General features: G+C 36.2%; 1 protein-coding gene across 2 annotated transcripts in view; it reads right to left on the bottom strand.

Moving 5' to 3' along the window:
• Window positions 1-6,653: 6,653 nt before the first annotated feature.
• Window positions 6,654-21,903, bottom strand: part of UBQLN1 (ubiquilin 1) — a 49,140-nt gene continuing 33,890 nt past the window's right edge. The window contains exons 4-11 of one of the 2 annotated variants that reach the window (XM_027094204.1): window positions 21,395-21,657; window positions 20,764-20,922; window positions 20,357-20,591; window positions 14,766-14,908; window positions 11,753-11,836; window positions 10,435-10,550; window positions 10,011-10,179; window positions 6,654-8,647 (exon numbers count right to left, since the gene is read on the bottom strand). In XM_027094204.1, coding sequence (XP_026950005.1) covers window positions 8,495-8,647; window positions 10,011-10,179; window positions 10,435-10,550; window positions 11,753-11,836; window positions 14,766-14,908; window positions 20,357-20,591; window positions 20,764-20,922; window positions 21,395-21,657 — 1,322 coding nt within the window. In that variant the 3' untranslated portion in view covers window positions 6,654-8,494. The remainder of the gene's footprint in view (window positions 8,648-10,010; window positions 10,180-10,434; window positions 10,551-11,752; window positions 11,837-14,765; window positions 14,909-20,356; window positions 20,592-20,763; window positions 20,923-21,394; window positions 21,658-21,903) is intronic. The other variant, XM_027094205.1, reaches the window with a different exon arrangement.

The following is a 21,903-nucleotide window of genomic DNA, read 5'->3' as shown; positions in this document are numbered from 1 at the left end:
CTAAGTTTAGTGCCTGAATATGACACATATCACACTTCGATCAAGAGACTACAAGATGGAGGTCATACTGGGTGATAGTGGAAATAGGGATGAGAAGAGGAAATGAAGAACTTCTAAGACTGTTTTGGGAAAACCAAGACTGGCCAAGAGTATGGTCTACAGCCGACTACATTTTAACATCTAGCCATCACGTTCTCTTTGAGGCATTATTCATCTTTTTTACTTGAAAGATCGGGATGAAAATGGGTAAAAAAAACACTCCTATATTCTCTTTGCAAATCCAGAACCACAGGACCAATTCAAATGGATCAATGACCTGTACATAAGAGCTAAATCCATAAAATTCTTGGAAGAAAACAGGGGAAAAATCTTTATGACCTTGGATTTGGCAATGAATTCTTAAATATGGCACCAAAACCACAAGCAACAAAAGAAAAAAACAGACAAATTTGACTTCATCAAAATGTAAAACTTTTGTGCAAAGAACGTTATCAAGAAAGTGAAAAAACAACCTGCAACTGAAAGGGTTTAATATCTAGCATATATAAAGAACTCCTACTACTCAACAATATTTTCAGAAGGCAAAGGACTTGAAAAGACCTTTCTCCAAAGAAGACATACAAACAGCCAATAAGGCACAAGAAAAGATGCTCATCATCAAGTTATTAAGGAAATGCAAATCAAAACCACAATTGGATAACCATCCAACACTTAGTAGAATGGCTGAAGTTTAAAACCAAGAAAAGCAGAAAATGAGAAGTGCTACCAAGGAGACAGAAAAAATTGGAACCCGTACCTTGCTGATGGGAATGTAAAATGGTTCAGCTGTTGTGGAAAACAGGCAGTTCATCAAAAAGTTAAAAATATTTATAATTACCATATGACCCAACAATTCCACTCTAGGTATATATCCAAATGAATTAAAAACAGACTCAAATACTAATATTATAGCATTATTCATAATATCTAAATGATGTTAAGTGTCCATCAACACGTAAGTGAATAAAATGTGGTATGTCCATACAATGGAATATTATTCAGCCATGAAAGGGAACGAAGTGTTGATACATGCTACAACATTAAATGAACCCTGAAAACATGGTAAGAAGCCTGACACAAAAGGCCACATAGAGGGACACCTCATTTTATCGTGCTTTACTGCACTTCTAAAATACTTTTACAAAATGAAGATTTGTGGCAACCCTGTGTTGAGCAAGTCTTCCAGGGCCATTTTTCCAAAAGCATTTGTTCACTTCATATCTCTGTGTCACATTTTGGTTAATTCTTGAAATACTTCAAATTTTTTCAGTATTACTATATTTGTATGGTGATCTGTGATCAGTGGTCTTTGATGTTACTCTTATAACTGCAGATGTGGTGGAAATAGCAAGAGTACTAGAATTAGAAGTGGAGTCTGAAGATGTGACCGAATGGCTACAAACTCCTAATAAAACTTTTAACGAATAAGTAGTTGCTTTTTATGGATAAGCAAAGAAAGTGATTTCTTGAGATGAAATCTATATAGTCTTGGTGAAGAAGCTGTGAAGATTGTTGAAATGACAATAAAGGGTTTAGAATATCACATATTAACTAATATAAAGCAGTGGCAGGGTTTGAGAGGACTGATTCCAATTTTGAAAGAAGTTCGACTGTGGGTAAAATGCTATCAAACAGCACTGCATGCTACCAAAAAAGCACTTGTGAAAGGAAGAGTCAATCAATGGGGCAAACTTTATTGTTGTCTTATTTTAAGAAACTTCCACAGCCACCCCACAACCTTCAGCAGCCACCACCCTATTCAGTCAACAGCCACAAACATCGAGACAAGACCCTCCACCATAAAAAAAGATTACGACTCACTGAAGGTGCAGATGATGATTAGCATTTTTTAGCAATATTTTAATTAAGGTATATACATTGTTTTTTCGACATAATACTAGTGCACACTAATAGACTACAGTATAGTGTAAGCATGACTTTTATATGCACCAGAAAACCAAACACTGTGTGACTCGCTTTATCGTGATATTAGCTTTACTAAAGTGGTCTGGAACTGAACCCACACTATCTCCTGTATTATATAAGTATGCCTATATTATATAATTACATTTATATGAAACATCCAAAATAGGTAAACGCACAGACGACAGAAAGCAGACTAGTGGTTGCCCGGGGCTGGGGTAAGGGGGGAATGGTGAGTGACTGCTTAATGGCTATAGGGTTTCCTCTTGGGGTGATGAAGAAGTTCTGGATGATTGTGACAGTTACACAACACTGTGAATGTATTTAAATACCACTGAACTATACATTTTTAAATGGTTATAATAGTCAATTTTGTTGTATTTTTTAGCAAAAATGAAAACCACAGGTCTTCCCCCACAAGAAGAACTTTCTCACTAACCTTATTATCATATGTGCTAAGACAGCCGACTAGAATGCATGCTTCCTTTGGACAGACTTTCCCGAAGAACAGGGGCTTGGTCAAGTGTACCTCGTTCCTTCTACAGTATTCAATGAGCAGTTAAGTCACTACTTCTCCCTTGGAAAAGAGTGAATACTGAAGAACAAAAATGTGTTCCTCCAACAGTCTTCCCCTTCTGGGATCACAGTGTATGTTAGATTAAGATGATCACAAATTCTGTGACATTCTACCCATCAAGCAGTTGGGCCTATGAACCTTAAATCTGGGCAAGTTAAGACTGCTTGGCCAGTAGAAGACAGGAGAAATGACATTGGGCCAGACCTTAAAAAACTGACAACTTTCATTTTTCTTGAAATACTTGCTCTTGAAACCTATCCACCATGTTGTGAGGAAGCAGAAGCAGCCCTTGTAGAAAGGCCCAGGTGGAGAGGAACTGACACCCCAACTGTACTCCCAGATGAAAGTAGTAATTAAACAGCTATGTGAATAAGCCTTCTTGAAAATAAATTCTCCAGACCCAGTCAAGTTGCTCCAGCAGTATTCACCAATCCTTGCCAAACTGCTCATTCATGATAGAATTAGTGACTGATTTTTGTTCTAAGCCCCTAAGCTGTGGGGTAGTTTGTTATGAAGCATTAGATAACCACAACACAGTGGAAATTTCCTTCCCTCTCTAGAAAGTATAAGGAGTGGAGAATGGGTCTATGAATAGCTTTAAAAACATCTAGCTTGAATATACAGCAACTACTATACATCCCACTAAAGAATCAGACCCCACATTCAGCTTCGGTCTTTTGAGGGAAACTATACTGGGAGCTCCTATATGTGCCTAGTTCTGTTCTAAGCATAGAGTGGTAAGCAAGAGACTGGGTTGTGAATCTGGGACAGGTTACATTATAATTAAGGAGTCTGAGGCACAAATGGTAACATGTATAAACTGGAATTACAAACTGAGAATGTGCTTCATCACCATCTCAGCTCTGGAAAAAACCTCAACCTTATTTCTATTCAGTCTCACCAAAGCAAAGATGTTGGGAGAGGGCTGCTTTTCCTCCATTTCCTTGACCACAAAAAGTTCAGATGGGCCTGGAAGGTACCACTCCTACTGACAAGGAAAGGCAGCTGGCTACCTAGCTGAGGAAGATGATGGCTTGAAAGACAAAGAAACCCTCTCCCTCACACTTTAGCCCATGTAACAAATGTGTCTGCCTGCTTATCTGGATCTATCTATCAAACCTATTCTGGGGATCAAAGGTGGTGGTAACTCCTTTCTGTTTGTAGTTTTTGGTAGAAAACAATTATTCCATACTGTCCTCCAAAAACAAGCGTGCGCACACACGCGCGCACGCAGCAGTACTTCCCATCTTAAAAGAACACAAAGGGCAAACTTCCTCTATACCACCACCACTCGCCTCACCACAGCTACTGCCCCCATTTCTCTGATTCTCTTTACTTCAAAATTCTGTGTCTCCTGATACTTTCTAGGTTCACTCTAACCAGAATTTTACGCTAATCACCCTTAAAACCCCTGTCATAGTCATAAAGGTCCTTCCCTTTACTAAATCCATAGGTTAATATTCAATGCATGATGAGTACTTGAAGCAACAGCATTTAACACACTTCATTTACCATCCTTCTCCTCGTGAAAAAGTTTCTCCACTTGCTTTCAGCCTACCCGCCTGTTCATGTCTTTTTCTGGTTTCCTATCATCTCTCTGAACTGGGAGTAAACAGGACTCAAATCTTCCCAAAGTATGTTTATAAACAATCTCTGAAATTCATCTAGTCAGGATTTCTCAGCCTTCGCACTATTAACATTTTTGGACCAGATATTTATGTTTGTTGTGGAAGGCTGCTCTGTGCACCAGAGAATGTTCAGTGGCATCCTTGACCTCTACTCACTACAGCCAACAGCAGCCTCAATCATGATGTCAAAAAGGTGTCTCCAGACATTGCCAAAAGCCCCCCTGGGGGGCAAAGTCCCTTCTGGTTGAGAACCACTGATCTAGTTCCTTGGCTTTAAATACTATCTATATACACACTGGCAGCTGTATAACCTGTCTATAGCCTGAACCTCTCCTCCAACTGCCTTCTCATTATCTCCAGTTATATATCTAATCAAGTACATCTCACTTAACACATCAAAACTAGATTACACTCCTCCCCATATGTACCTTACTCACCTTGCTTGACATCTCTCTTGTTCTTAACCTCACACTTTTATCCATCAGTAAAACCTACTGGCTCTGCCTTCAAAACATACCCCAAATCTGACTACTACTTCTTACTACCTCCATTGCTACCAATCCAGCCCAAGTTGGTATTATCTCTGAGATACTACCTCTTAACAGTCTCTCAGCTTCCACCCTGGTTCCCCTAGTCCAATGGTTTTCACCTGGGAACTTGTTAGAAATGCAAATTCTCCTCCAACCCTAAGACTAGTAAATCAGAAACTCTGGGGATGGGACACAAAAATTGCAGTATTAAGCCCTCCACATCAAACACCTGCACCACTTACCTGTCCCCATCTCGCCACAGTCCCTTCACCACTTTCTCCCTAGCTCACTTGCCAGTCACACCAAACTCCCTGTATTCTACAAACACACTCAGAACATTCACATTACAGGGTATTCTCATTAGTTGCCCCTCTTCCTGAAAAGCTGTTCACCCTCCCACATATTCCTCAAGTCTCTACTTTAATGTCACCTTCTCAATGAGGCCTTCTCTGACTACCCTATACAACAAATAAAATCCCTTCGTCCTGAACTAACACTCTGCTTAATTTTTCACCAAAGCACTTCCCACCACCTAACAGGGCCATATATGTGTTTTGTTTACTGTCTCGCTACATTCTACTATCTAAACCCCATATGGACAGACTTTATTTACTGCTATACACTTTGAGCAACTAGAAAAGAACCTGTTACTCAACAGATGTTCAATATTTACTTTGAGTCAATGGTTGCCTATGGTTGATGAGAGGAAAGATATAAAGAAGTTGAAGAGAAACACTTGTTACCTAAGTAACTGCCAAGAAAATTTCAGAGCAGAAAACCAAACAAAAATCCCCCAAACTGTAAATGAATGAGAGGGACAGAATGCAGCAGTTGACAGTTCAGAGTATATCAACTGGTTAGCAAAGTTTAGGAAGACTACAAAACTGATCCCAGAGGGCACGGTAGGCTTTATATAAGCCAAAGAAGACAGATGAAATTCCAGAGAAGAGAATACCATGTGCATTTACTAAGTATAGTTTTCCCCAAGTGTGTTCACTGGATATAGCATTACCTTAAAAAATAGTTAAGTAAAAAGGACAGCAGAGGATAGGACAAAGCTGTATTAAACAGGTTTCTTTAATGCAGGACTTCTTATTGACTTAACGTGTTTAATGTTAATAGAGTATGCAATATTTCCCTGCCTTAACAACATAACCTTTTTTTGTTTTGCACAAGGACACAGACATGCGCCCTAGCTTCACTTTTATCACTAATGTTAGTGACATTCTTATCTGTCCTAATTTGTTGTAACTTGCCTATTAAATTAACATAGTAATAATGTCTCCCCAAACAAAAAACTCCTTTCATTACTATATTTAAGCCAAGTCTGAAACTCCAATTCTGAATACACAGAGGCCAGCTGTCATTTATCTGATTTGCTGCACTTTGTTTAGGATCACAAATATTCCACTTGGGAAATAAAATCCTGAAATGTTATTTTCACCACTCTATTCTTTATTCACTTTGTAATAACCCAATATAAGAACAATTTAAGTCTGTATTATTTCAAGAGTTTTTTTAATGCTTTTGAGAATTTTAAGTATTTTGAACTCCTGAACTAAGATAAACATATTAGAAACAAACAAACAACAACAAAAATCACACCAGAGCAACAACTAAAAGGTACTTAAGAGATCACCCAGTTGGGTGTGCCGCACAGGCCTTACCACCACTTTCAGTGAAGAAATCATGATGTCCTGACTCAAAAATAACTAGTCAAGTACCAAAAAGAGCAAGCAAAGCCCAGGCCACCTGACTTCCCAGCTGGCTCTCTTTTTAACACACAACATAGTATATATGCACATATTTTGACTGAGGAAACAAGAAGTTAATGAAAAATAATCTCAAGTGTAATAAAATCAGGTAAACCAACTCCAATAGTCTTTAAAAGACATGGTTAGAGAAAGTAAACTGAAGACACCTTTTTCTTTCTACAAAAAAGGCAAGACAAACAAGTGTAAAAGCTAGAGATTTATTGTTATTTTGTGATTAATAAATTGTCAAATTGGTTATGACACTATCCCACACTGTATACCACCATATTCGCCAGTACAAAAGTTTTTAAACCATACTGAGGCATAAGGCAGAGAGAGCAGACACATGAATATCATCCTTAACAACTTCCTCTTAGCCATGCCTCCATCTTGACCTTTGTACATGTTTTTTTCCAGGGGAAAGTGTCAGAACAGTGCATGAAATGGTGGGCAACCTGCCTCTTTACCTTTTTTAATAGCAAGCAAACTTACAGAAGTAATGGAATTCAACTTGTATTTCCCCTTGATTTTACTGGTCTGAATTCACTTTAGGTTACTTTAACATCCTTTAACTGTACATGAGAGAATACAATGACCTAAGAGAATACTGAACCAGGGTCAGCCAAATACATTACTGACCCCAAAGTTATGTTTTAATTGGTCCTAAAGGAATGTACCACCCCAATAGTTTGAGAGTTAGGCAAACAGAATTTCTTTGGGGAGGGAAGAAAAAAGCTGTGGAACAGCCAAATGTACTCAACATTGTTAAAACGGCTCTTTGTTTTCACCCCTGAAAGATACTTCTTTACTACACTATATGCACAGAAATCCTAACAGAATCTTGGTTGCCAGTATTATTCAGGCTGGCCCAATCCAGGATAGATCCCCACCCCACCCCCAAAATTCCCCTCTCTCAGGCTCTGAAAAGCACAATATTTAACTATTTCTTAATAGAACTACCAAAACACTTCAGAAACAAGTGGCTCACAAATCATTTTAAATTCATGTATTGCCTGTGCATAAGAAAAATGATAAACCCAGAAGACAGTTCTATTTTTATATGGCAATTAAAAATAACTGAAACATCAAGACACTTTCAGTGAAAGCAACATTTCAATTACAAATTGTAATGCCTGTTAAACTACCTATGGGAGAAGCTGAAAAGTCCTAGGCAAATGCACTTTTGGGTTATACTACAGTGCTCCTTCAGTATGCACAAAGATTAAGGTAATTTACAGTCAATCTGTGAATGTTGAGACAATGTTACATCATCTTGTCTGTACAATTAAATGTCCTTAAAGAGATAACCAGAATCAGCTTTTCTACTATATTTTCAACAAACCTGACTAACCGGTACTTTTGCTGAGATGTGTATCAAAGATGCTGTAAGATTCTACACAATTAGGAAATACTCAGCTTTAAAGTATTTCCTTATCTTCACTTTTTTGGTTACAGATGTTTTTGCTCAGATGATCTATTGCAATATGTTTCTAGAAATGCAGTCCCAAATGTGCATACACATTCTGTATACAAATAAAGCAAAAACTGTCAGTAGTATAAATCTTACAGCATTTTTGCAAAACTACATGCCAAAGTCACAATAAGCAATATTGTACCACAAATTACAAAGCGCAAATGATTTGCTTCTTTTTAATGCTTTTATTCTACATAAATTACTACCATAGGCTAATGTTTAAAAAGCAAATAAACTGGACAGATGCAGGACAAAAATCTGTTCACCCAACTATAAAAGGTGATATGTTTTTTAAAAATTACAATAAATGCAGAAGTGGTTGATGCATGCAGTAGCCTTAAATGAAAAAGCATTGATTCCCACTGTTCCAGGAAAAAACAAAAAACAAACAAACAAAAACACATAGAAACCCACACATCTTACTGCACTCCACCTTAAAATGCATCATATTGCGTTTGTTTATAACAGCACAGAATTCCAGGAGTCAAAATGAAATAAAGCGGGTATTTTAAAGATTTAAGAGCCGTTATCAAAAATAAATTACATTTTTTCAAGATACAGAAATGCTGCTATGATGGTTGAGAGCCCAGTAACCTTTCAATAGCCGCATTGATATCACCTCCTGTGGCTATTAGCGCTTGCAAGTTTGCTTCACGGTTCAAAAATCCCATTGCACTGAGCTGTTCTAGTTGCTGCTGAAATCTGACTTCTGGATTCTGTAGCTGTTAAAGAAAAACAAACAAACAAACAAAAACTCTAAGGAAAATCAGTCCATGTCACACCTAAATAATCTTAAAAATTTTAATTGCTTTTTAAAATAACATATGCTAGACTACTGAGCTATAAAAGAACTGGCCTCTCTAGAAACATATTCAACATATTTAAAAGTTCAATTAGCACTTTATTTTAAACAATCTAATTTATACCTAAACAATGATGTCAAAGATCATACAACTCTGCTTTAAAAAAAAAAAAAGCTTAATAGACTTCAACCATTACTTAAGAAGCTCATGAACATATAGGCAAACTTTAAAAAGTATGTATGCAAATAGTTTAGAATTAGATTATTTATTTTGTAGCTACTGACCAACTGGGTAATTATAAAAGCCAGTGTCCTCATGTATAAAATTCTAAAGTTCTAAGGAGGCTTAGAATGTAGAATTCATTTCTGTATCAGCCAATCAAGTCTTGAGAAAAGAGTCCCAGTTTCACATGCACAGACTACACTTCTGACTGTTCAGCTCCACCTCCTTTTCAGAAATGATATAAGACAAAAATACATAAATGATCACTCAATTCTGGGCAACCTGATAATGGCGAGGCCTGTAGATTGTTCAACTTAGATAACAATTTGGCCTAATACATGAAATCGTTTTTTCTTATTAATTCCAAGAATATTTACTGAGCCAGAAGTTATGCTAGGTATCGGGAATACAAATTCTTCATAAGATAAAACTCTGACCTGTTTTTATTGTATTTAATAAGGCTTAAAATAAAAAAACTATGCTGTATTTTCACCACAAAGTTGTTTAAGGACAATCTACTGTAATAGGTTTGAACTGGGAATCATAATGGCATATTCTTAGTAAATAAATGATTCCAGATGCAAGAATATTAGGCATTCACATTTTTTAGCCATATCTGTGAGGTGTATATATGTAGCAAAAGTTACCACAGGAGGCAGTAGTGGGTGGGGTGAGGTAGTTAGGAATTCTTTTACATCAAAGTACAAAGATTAGATAGAATTCAGGAGATACTGAGAATAACCAAGTTTCTATTCCTCCCTGACAAACTTATAAAATATAACCTATTTCAAATAATTTTCAAACAGGGACTGCAAAAAAGAATGCATTTTTAAAGGCAACTTTCAAAAATTAAGGCAAAGCATTTCTTCCCTTCAACTGTAACGTTTCCTTTAGTGTCCAATATAGTACCAAAGTTAACCATTTTTGTAATGCCTGTTTTTTAGAATCAATTAAGAATGCACTTTTCATTACAGGCTAAACCAAAAAGATGGCCACCTTCTTTTCTTTTCTTGAAATTTCTAAATTTCTAACATTAAGAAGAACAGAAAAGAATCATTACCTGAGGATTCACTCCAGCAAGAGCCTGTAGCATTTGTTGGATAAACTGCTGGTGTCCAGATTCGGTGGTTCCTGCTGTGGGACTTGGGTTTTCACCAGATGCAGAATTAGAGCCACTGGTTCCTGAAGAGCCTCCAGTGCTTCCTAATGCCCCCAGGCCAGGAGTAAACCTAGAAAAAGCGTAAATTGTTAGTAAACCTAAACTCCTGCAAAACAAGAGGCCAGACCAGACCAGCTGATGGTGAATCAGTTACATTTCAACACAGTATTAGCCAAGTTATCTTCTTAAAATAACCATTTTTAACTTTGAAAACTCTGTCTTAAATAAAACAATCTCAACCAAAAAAAGGCACGATGGCATTAAGTCTGAAATTCTCAGAGGAAAAAAAAACATTGTGCACTTTCATAATCTTCCCCAAACCTACCCGGGGATGAGGCCGGGGGCTTCAGTCGCTAAGGTCTGTAAACCCTGCTGAATCTGTAACAAGGCCTGCATTGCTCTAGGGTTTGACATTGCTGATAACGTATCAGGATTCTGCATCTAAGGAAGAAAGAAAACCAGTGGTTACAAGGTAAAGTCAGTGAAGGTAAAATTTAAATGTTTTCTTTGCTACGCTTCTTGAGAAAATCTAATACCTTACTCCTAGACACTGTGAATCCATTATTTCTTTACCAAAATAAACACAAGCACCTCCTCTTTGACAGCAATCTAGTGTGCAAATCGTTACTTGACCTCCTCCCAAGTCCATCATGAAAGCCATTTTTCATAATGAAAGACAATCAGGAGCTCCTCTGGAAGCTGCAGCTGTTCCCCATTTTCCAACAGATAAAAGTATTATTTCTGAGAGACAACCTCCAAAAGCACAGTTTATATAACATGGTAATAATGGTGAAAGCCACATATTCCTCCTGACCAAGTGTTATCCGTTGCTGATGTAACAATTTTACCAGATACACTCTAAAACAATAGTTCCAAAGGTGAAGTTAATACATGTGTCCGGTTCAGCTTCCCTACTTCCAAATATACACCACATGACTAACCAAAAAAGATAGGCTTCCATCATTACAATAGATCAAGGACACTAACCTTGGATTATGGTTTACAGGCCTGAGGATCATTTGCATAATATTTAAAATCCCTCCCTAGAACTACCAGTTTCAAAATGCCAAGACTGACTTCTCTTCTTTTTAAATAATAAAATTACCATGGCCATCTCAAGTACTTTTCTAATAATAAAACCTTCTTTATATGACAACACCGACAATTTTAATCTTGCTAATTCGAGTTTGAGGAATGAGATCTACCCCTTGGAAAACAGGCATTCTATTAATTTGGAGTACCTGAAACATTACAAAGAAATCAAACATGTAAAATAGGATAGGGTAGCTCTTTCCTGTTACTAGAGATTAGTTAAACCATAAAGTGTAACATGACAATGAAGCACTTCAAAGTTAGTAAAGTGAAAGGAAATGGTTTATGGTATTAACGAAGCATTCAAAATCCTAAATCCTCAAAAGCAAAAACCAAATGGTCCTTTCCTCAGAATTTATATTTAAAAAATATAAGCAAAAGTTCAGCAGTGAAATGGGGCTCAATTAAGATCAAGCTGAATTCTCTGCAAATTGACAGCAGACTGTATTCTACATTTTGCTATCAGCCAGAGAAAAGCAAGGAAAATGTTTATCACCAAACTTTTTCAAGCAAATCATTACCGAAGATAGCTAGCATCTTTTCTTACTCACTTGTTGGAGGAAAGTTGGGAGCTGTTGTCTCATTTGTTCTTGAAGCTGAGGATTTCCAGCAAATAGGGGATTATTCAGCATCATCTATGGGGCAAGTGTTCAAACAATTTTAACTGGAAATATCTGAAACAAGTAATGTACCTTGCTTAATAGTCTATCTTCCCCCAAGTGCCTAATCTGGCACTTAACAGGGAGGAAGGTAGAACATGAATAAAAAAGGGAAGATACTGTCCACAAAAGGGATTGCCAAAACAAAACAAAAACGAGGCATCTTCTCTCTCAATGGGAATGGTGATTATGATAATGACATGCAATATCCTAAAAAATAAAAGCAACCATTTCTTTGACTTTTCCTTGAGTAAAGGTATTTGCCCTTGAAAGAAAAATGGGAGTAACTGGCATTCATGAAGATATATTTTCTGCTACACTGACAGAATAAACATAAGCATCAATACATGAAACTATACATGGCTTGCACAGACACCTCAACACACAAGTGGCAAGCACAGAGAAAATCCACATCTGGAACTGCTGTATCTACCTGCCTACTGCAAAACAGATAATATTAGGTCCAGAAAAATAACACCGCAGAACAGCAACCAACTTGCCAGAGAAATGGAGCTGCTAGGTAAATATAAGCCTAGGACTAGCACCGATAGATCTCTGGGGATAAAGTATTAAAATGCTTTAAAAAGACCTTAAAAGATGTAAATCCATTTGAGAACACGAAGATTAGCCTCTGGATTTCACCTCACTACCACCACAGATGAGAAAAATGGCATGCCTCCTAACCTTCAAATGGGTGTTAAGAGTTAAAAAGTCAGGGTCAATATTAACATGATGTTGTATACCTGAAAATAAGATTACAATACACGATCAGCATAACCAGAAACTAGTAAATTCTCATAGCTTCAAAAAAGACAAATTTTTATATCAGTTTCCCCAGATGGAGTGAAAAGTCAACTAACAATGATTTACTGATAGCCTATTTACCAGTCCACATCCAAAGTCTGGGGGGGGTGGGGGATGATCCTTGCCCTCAAGTAATTAACTATATTTGAGAGAAATTATGTGTTAACTACTAGAAGTAGAGAGAATTCTTCCCTCCCTCCTTTAGTTTATCAATTGTTGCAAAGTAGATTAATTTCAACAAAATAAAGTAGGAAGAAGTCAGACAATGTTTTATGGATATACAGCATTTATTTCAAAGTGACCAATAAGTTCACAGTAAATAAAGTAAAACCTACTTGAGACCAACAAACCTGCTTCTTTAACGGCTCCAGTCAAATATTTTTTATTATGAACATATATCAATAAAGTTATCACATTTATCTTTCAGGATTCATGTTATTTGAACAAGTGTGTCATCTTAAACTGATTCATTCCTTCTCAGAAAATTGTATCTCATTTGATTAGGATATTTCTCCTAACGTACCTGACTGTATATAACAACAGTTTTTACAATCAGACTTTTTTGAATATCTAAAAATCAAAATCAGAATAGAGAAACTACAAACTTTAATCTGCTGGTAACCAAAGTACATTGTAAGCATTTCTAACAACTGTCTATAATAAAGGACGATTCATATCTAGCTTTCTTTTGTCAACATTTTGTTTTAGAGTAAAAAAGCAGCATACAAAAGTGCTCAAGTCACTTTATAAATGTAAAATTGTTAGTTTAAATGGCCGGGAATGTGCTTGTTAAAGTCAAAATTTTAAAGCAAGATGCACATTTAATGCTTATTATTAATTAGCTAAATATACATTTAAAACCATACAAATAGGATCACTCTGCATACACATTTTCCATTTATTTTAAACAAAAGTACTATCACAGTAAGTTCAAGCATTTAATAATAATAACTCAGTCTAATAATTTTCTTATGAATAAAACAGTATTTCATAAAACGTACCTACAATATACAAAATTTAAAGTATACAAAAAATTTATCTAAAAAATCTTTACTTCCAATTTTACAAATTTTAAGAGGACAGAAGCTGTTGCTGAGGATTGCAACTCAAAGGTATCTGCTATATACCTGAATCAACATGGTTCCAAATTTTAGAAGTATAAAAACTGTTTCATTTGACATAATGAAGAAAGTGATTAACTTTAAAAGCTTTTAAAATTCTGGAAATGGAAAGCGACTATAAAGGAAACTATTTCAAATTCCCAACATTCCACAGAAGGGAAGCCATTCTTAATAAATAGCAAATACAAATCACAGATGATCAAGGTTTAGTTCACATTCTCCAAGGTTTTTCAAGCCCAATGGTTCTTAACTCTATGGGTATATCAGAATCACCTAGGGAACTTGGGGGAAAAAAAAATTCAATACAGTTATACGAAAATCTCTCAGGACAGGGCTAAGAATTTTAATTTTAAAGTTCCCAAGGTCATTCTAAATGTCAAGCTAGGGTTGAGATCCACTCATTTTTTTAGTTATAGTCTGTTCAGAAACAAGTTAGAAAATGAATTATTTAATAAAGGACCAGTATACTAACTTTGGGTGGAGATCTGTAACGGAAAGAATGAGAATACTGTTCCCACAAATCTCTCTTCACCAATAGTAAACAATTTCAGGCTATTTTATAACTGCCATTTTGAACATGACTATTATTCAGAATCTGTGTGATCTAATAAATAAAAGTATCAAATGTATTAACACTTCTAAATCACCTTCAAGATTTACCTTACACTAAAGAATAGGCTTCAAAAGGGAGACCAATTCAAAACTTTTGTATTCATCTCCTATATCAACATATGTAGATACAAACTAAACCTGCACTTCTTTCTGAAGGGAGTGAACAGCAGAAATGAAGCTGTTTTAATTATATTGTGAAGTATTAATTTACTGTAAAGAAACAAACTGTCCAAAAAATTCGAGATGCAGTTTGCCTACTTTTCTAGTGTGTTAAGGCAGCACACACAAATGTGCCAAAATCACAATTATTTGATTAGGCCACTTCAATACACAGTGCTCAGTCCTTTATAATACAATTATAAACTCACCTGTGCAGCAAGGTCAGGGTTCTGGCTTAGTGACTGCATCATGCTTCTCATGTAGGGGGCAGACAACATGTTTTGCATAAGTTGTGGGTTTTCAGTTATTTGTTGCAACAAGCTCTGCATTCCTGGTGTGTTGAACATACTAGCTGAAAGTTTGTTTAAAAAAAAAAAAAGACATTTTATCATGGAAAAGATACACAAAAGAAAGTTTTAAAACACATATACTGTGCATAATTTTAGCAACTGCAGATAAATACACATATTACTTATCAATTGAACTAAGAAAGAATTTTAAAACTAAGATCTCCAAAACTACACGCCCAACATATACCAATAAAGGAGGGTTTATGGACTTTAAACATTCTGGTTGCATTTATAGGAAAATCACATCTTATGGAAAGGCTAGGTTCTAAAAAATCAATTTAAGGCAAAAATTTGATATGGTAAAAATTACTACTGAAAAAACCTCATTAAGTGAAGAAGTCTGAGCCAACTTTTCCTCCAGGATCGCTTAATTAGAATCATATTCAGCACTCAATATATGTTCCCACTTAAGAAGGAAGCCTTCTCGCCCAGGCCTCCACCCCATTTTCACTAACTAACTCCTGGCACTCAATGAATTCAACCCCAAATTAAGGGAGCTTCTTCTTACTTCAGTTTCCCCATCTGTAAAATGGGGTAAACAGTATCTACCTGATAGAGTGGTTTTTACAATTAAATTAATGTGTAGATGCTTGTTACTATTATTCTTTTTTGTAGAGAGCTATAGCTAAATTTACGTGAGTTCAACATTCTTTGAAAACTAATTAATTTGTTCCACATATATCCAGATTTTCACCCGCTGGCTAGATATACTCAAACTCAAGTAAACTTACAACTGATTAGCTTTTTCATTTCCCTTCTGTTCTTATTCCACCCAGTGTAGTTTAATGGGCTCAAAACATGTGACTCTTCCAGCTTACCTTTCTAGTTTATTATAATTCTGCTCTTTTTCTGTAATAATTTTTGCTTTTCCTATTCTCTCATGTTATTTCAATTTAGGTTTCTTCCCCCCACATCCTAGAGTCCAAGGATATTCAAAGATAGCTGATAAACATAGCCTGCAGGGCAAATATGGCCCATGACCTGTTTTTGTACAGCCCATGAGCTAAAAATGGTTTTTACATTTTTAAATCGTTGAAAAAAATAATAATAATAAAATCTGAAAACTGTATGAAATTCAAACTTCAAGATCCATAAGTAACATTTTATTGGAACATAGTCATGCTCCCTCATTTATTATCTATAGCTCTGCACTACAAAAGCAGAGTCGCTTCGACAGAGGCTCCACGTGGCACTATCATACTGCTCTATACTGCTGTTCAGCATACCACAAATCAGTGAGTCAGTTATACCTCATGCCATACGAATCACTGTAGCATGCTGTTATTTCTTGTTTCATTACCACTGCATACCAATTATGTCAGAACAAGAAGAAAAAGGGGAGAATTGGATTATGAATGCCCTGCTTTTAAGGCACAGAAGAATATGGATTACTTTATCAAATGAGATGGCAAAACCGTATTTACTATGCAATGACACTAAAAGAATACAATACACTTCAACACTGCTACAACACTTATCACAGTATTCCCAACTCACAGTAAAGTTAGAAAAATACAAAATCTAAAATACAATTATCTCATCATAGCCAAACTGCTTCACAAAAATAAGAAATGAAAATAAGGCTGCAACCAAAGTTAGGTTCCCAAATGGTTCTTTTGTTAGCCAAGCAAGGAAAGCAGTACACTAGTGGTGATTAATTAGCATGATTATTTAAATCTTGACTGCCGCAGCCAAATAAATGTGTCCAGAGAAAATAAACTTAAGACCATTAGCATTTCAAGGAAAACAGTTTCTCAAGAGTTAAAGGACATTGGGCTCTACATCAATAATCAATTAAAAAACAATGCAGGGACTTCCCTGGTGGTCCAGTGGTTAAGACTCTGTGCTCCCAATGCAGGGGGCCTGGGTTCGATCCCTGCTCAGGGGACTAGATCCCGCATGCTGCAACAAAGATCCCACAAGTGGCAATGAAGATCCCACGTGCCACAACTAAGACCTGGCGCAGCCAAATAACTAAATATATTTTTAAAAATTATACAGAATATGAAACTACATTATTTTTTTAAAATGAAAATTATTTTGAGTAGTATTCCTTGCTTCTTGACAAATGTTACTGATACTGCTCAATTCTTGTATTTGAGGAGTCAATGTCAAGTTTGAAGTAACTGAAAAATTAGTTTTTATAAACAGTCTGCATGGACTAACAGGCAAAACTATTTTCAGAGTTGAGAGAACACTCATTTGGTACAACCTGAGGTAGAATCTGCTAAGATGTGCTACATCTGATGATGATAAAAACACATGTGGAGTATTAAAAGAATTACTTGGACAAAGATATAATGCTTATAAAGTATTTTTAATGCTTATAAGTATTTAAATGCTTATAAGGTATTTGAAGACTATAGTTAATCACTGTCTTATTCATCAGCAGGTACTCTGGAACATATTTTGAACTTTCACATTATTCAACTGGTAAGAGTATCAATGATGAACTTCACTTCACTCCGGTGAACTAGTCAGTATCATGAACTTTTGTCAGAAATATGCTGACTTGCCCAAACACACAGCAGTTTGACGGCTTAACAGAGGTCAAGTTTTCTGGTTTTGTTTGTTTGTGTTTAAAGAGGTAAAGTTTTACTGCAATTTTTTTTAGCTCAGAGCTAAGACTGAAATTCTTCTGAACCACTCGACCACCATTATCAAACAATAAATAAATGACTTTGGAAATTCCCTTTTGCTAAAGACTTGGTAATGTTTCTCAATGAATTCCCAAAATTACAAGGCAAAACAGCATTTATACGCCAAACTCATACTGTGGTTAAGTCATTCTGACAACAAATGAAATTGTTTGAATCACAGGCAATGTCAGGCTGCTTTCTACATTCTCGTGCTGTCAAGTTAAAACAAGCAGCAAGTTCTCCATTCCCACAAATGTGCAGTAAAGATAGTTTTGAGCTCACAGTATTGTTCCAACAGCATTTTTTGGACCTCAGTGCAAGTGCAAAGAAATATCCACATTTTAAAATTCATTTAATTGTATAATTGAGGCACTACCACCTAATCTTCAATTGGAAGTGATTAATCTGTCATGACATGCTAAAAGCCAAAAAGAATCTAACAGAATCCTATAAATGCTTTCCAACTGATGAATATGCTACTATAATAATATATTTTGGGAATGAACACACATTTGAATGAAATAAGTAAAATCTCATTACCTATCAGTATTACCAGATGAACATTTGCAAATGATTTGCAACTGACAAAAGGAAACACTGTGAACATCAATTAAGCAAAATGTTATCCCTAAAAAGAATTCCATTCTTATCATTAGTTGATATGTGTAAGAAAATGTTATACCCAATTATTATTACATTTTTAATTCCATCAATAAAAGAACTTGTGGAACTTTGTTTTCTCTCGTAATGTAATACTTTTTTTTTTTTTTGGCCACGCCGCATGGCTTGTGGGATCCTCGTTCCCTGACCAGGGATCAAACCCACGCTCTAGGCAGTGAAAACATGGAGTCCTGGGCTTCCCTGGTGGTGCAGTGGTTGAGAGTCCGCCTTCCAATGCAGGGGACACAGGTTCGTGCCCCGGTGCGGGAGGATCCCACATGTCGCGGAGCGGCTGGGCCCGTGAGCCATGGCCGCTGGGCCTGCGCGTCCGGAGCCTGTGCTCCGCAACGGGAGAGGCCACAACAGTGAGAGGCCTGCGTACCACACACACACACACAAAAACATGGAGTCCTAACCATTGGACCACTGGGGAATTCCCTTCATAATGTGATATTCTTGATTTTGCCTCTTGGCCTGCAAAGCCTAAAGTATTATATCCCTTTGCAGAAAAAATTTGCTGACCCCTGCTCTAAGATTTCCTCACCTTCCAGAGTGAGCACTTACAGGGCAAAAGAAGAGTCACGTATTTCACCTTTCAGGTATATGAGGTGTACTTATGAATATATATGCATACCTAACTAACTCTGAAGAGTTGAGTAAACATTATAATAGTAAAAAAATATAATAAGAATGTTAAGCCATCAGGGTACATTCGTTTTTGTTGTTTCTTATTTTCCTTTGATGGAAATATTAACATGAAATCTTAAATACTGTATTAAGCCATTAAATAAAAAATCTGAGTAAGAAGTTGCAAAACCATTTTTTGTTTGTAAGACAAAGTTGTTACTACAGACACCACGCTACAGTAAAAAAACAATTCGCCTATCAGTGGGGAAACCCAATTAAACCTTTGTTGTCTCTGCTCTTAGACCTCTAAAATGTGAATAAAGCATCTCTCTCAAAAGTCTGTCAGTAAGAATCAAATAAGCATTAAGTAAAATCAGAACAGGATAATTCTTTTCCTTGTTTTAAACATGGTATTATCTGGATGTTTAGACTTATCGCAGTGATCATTTTGTAATCTATACAAATATTGTATCATTACATTTTACACCTGACACCTGAAGCTAATACGTTATATGTCAATCATACCTTAATTTTTTAAAATGGTATTAAATTTTTATAAAAACATTTAGTATTTTATCCAAAAACCTGATGATATCCACTGTATTCTATAAAGGAATATATACTACGGTGACCATTCTGATTATTTCCTCTCAGTAGTGAATTTTTAAAAATTCCTCATCCAGCATCTCATTTTTCTATTTCCTCTGCCAAAACATAGGTATCTTTTTAAACATACCTAATCACTCTCACCTTAGGGACATGGCTCCGTGCTTTCATTTCTTCTCATTTAAATGCTAACTTTTAGGACTAAAATCATCATTCTGGGTACTGATTTTGGACCTAATTCTTAGCATGTTAAACATCTGAATAGTTGAAAAGGATATCCACTTACTGAATCTGGTCTACAGAAAAGTGACCAAAAGTAAATTCCTAACCTGCTCACACATCAGAATCTCTAGTAACTTTACACAACCACAGATCTTAAACTCCACTGTGGCAGATTCTGATCCTTAAGGTCTGAGGTTAAGACTTAGAAATCTGATTTTTAAACAAATCTGGCAAGTACTCTGATGCAGCTAGTTTAGTCCTGGTGTCAGGAGTGGATACCCACTGTCTTCTATAAAAGAACACAAAACTGGACTAAAGCCAAGGAAAATGTGTCCCAGTGATTAAGTACACAGGTAACTGTGTTACCCCTACACTTCATATTTCCTATGCTGTTGAAAGGAGAAGACAACCCACTTCTCCCAAACCATCTTATAAGAAGAGAAAACCACAAAACTGCCTCTGGAAACCTTCAAGTAACCTCTTGCACTAAAATGCACACAAGTGATTAATACTAATTCTTACGTATTTAAGGCATCCTTAAAAAACAAAAACAGCACCTTGCAACATGAAAAGATAGTTCACAAAAGTTGTTCCTCATACACACACAAAAGCACTAAGGATAACAGTATAAGAAATGTTTTCATTGTCCAAATAAGTGAGAACAAAGGGAAAAAGTATCAGTTGTTATGAGCATACCTCCTACTCCAGGCCCCAAATTTGGCACAGTAGAACTCTGCCCGGCAGTGCCACTGGCAGCACCACTACTAGTGCCCCCCACGGCACTGGTGGTGCCACTGGAAGCTGATGAACTCTGAGAAGCCTGTGGAGCCCATGGATTGGGTAATGGATCTCTATTTTCTGTACGGGAAGGTTGACTACCTTCACCTGAGGATGTATTGCTCACTAAGGAAGCAAACGGATTGCCACCAAACTGTAATAAAAGACACAAAAATTATAAAGAATAAGCTTTTGTTTTAAATAACAGATATGGAACTCTTTGTTAATGAAAATTACATTTCTGCATATAAAGGCAACACTCAACCACACACATATTTATGTTAAAACAGGAGCCTTGGCCTGAGCCTCAGAGCCTGTGTTATTACCTGTTCTTGTGCAGCACTCAGCATTGGTTCCTGAATATCTGTGTACATGCGCCGTAAAGCATTATATCCCCCTGGGATGCTTTCAAGGTTGCTCAAAGCTCGGTCCTGGTTTCTCATCATTTCCTGCATCATTGCTGGATTCCTAGCAAGTTCCAATGTCTAAGAAAAAGATTTCCGGGGGGGGGAAAAGGCGCTGAAATACACATGAACTATTTTAGCTATTAACTGCCACAGTTAATTTCATAAGTTTTCTAATTCTATGAATTAGCAATCTTCAATATTTAAATCAGAAAATTATTCTGAATAATTCCTGTTGGAAATCACCTCAAAAAGCAAGCTAACATTCAAATAACATCAAAAGAGAAGCACTTTGTTATGCATGACTGTCCATCTCTTGAATTGGACTCTTTTTATTTCTTAAATCTGCAAAATAACTATTTACAAAAATCTTTAAAATACAGCATAAAATTCAAAGTTCAAATAGTTCGAATTACAGCTTTGTTGAGTTTTCCTGAACAAGGATTAGGAATTTTTTTTTTTACTTATAAATATGGCAAGCTCTTTAAATACAGAAAATTAAATAGAAGAAGTAAGTATATAATTTCTTAGCTAAATGAAACTTTCCACATACCTGTCTCATAATATCTGGATTATTCAGCATATGACTAATTTCTGGATTTCTCTGTATCAACTGCTGCATTTGTGGATTGGCCATAATTAACTGCCTCATCAGGTCAGGATTTGAAAGCATGCTCTGGACAAAGGGATTCTCCATGATCTGGACCATCATTTCAGGATTGGACATAAGTTGCCGCTGCATCTGGCTCTGTAGTTCAGAGAAGTTGGTAGTATTCAAACCCAAGCTACTCAGACCTGCAAGTCCTCCAAGCCCACCTAAGAAGACAAAGAGAAAAACACACATAAATGAAATTCAGAAGTTTTATCATTAATACGACTAGGCTAAAATATGAAGATGCAAAAATATTGACTGAATCAACAGCCTATTAACAGAAAACCATTCAGTTTAAAGCAAAAATAGAATTCCTATTACTTTCATAAGTACATGTTTAATTTCTGTAATTCAGACTTGTAAAAAATGCATTCACTTTGATATTTAAGTATAAGTAATAAAACCAAATA

Source organism: Aethalodelphis obliquidens, unplaced genomic scaffold, assembly GCF_003676395.1.
Source record: "Aethalodelphis obliquidens isolate GAN/ISIS:26980383/991018 unplaced genomic scaffold, ASM367639v1 scaffold88, whole genome shotgun sequence".
Classification (NCBI taxonomy): Eukaryota; Metazoa; Chordata; class Mammalia; order Artiodactyla; family Delphinidae; genus Aethalodelphis; species Aethalodelphis obliquidens.
Note: the sequence above shows the minus strand (reverse complement) of the source record. Positions and strands in the feature narration are given on the sequence as shown.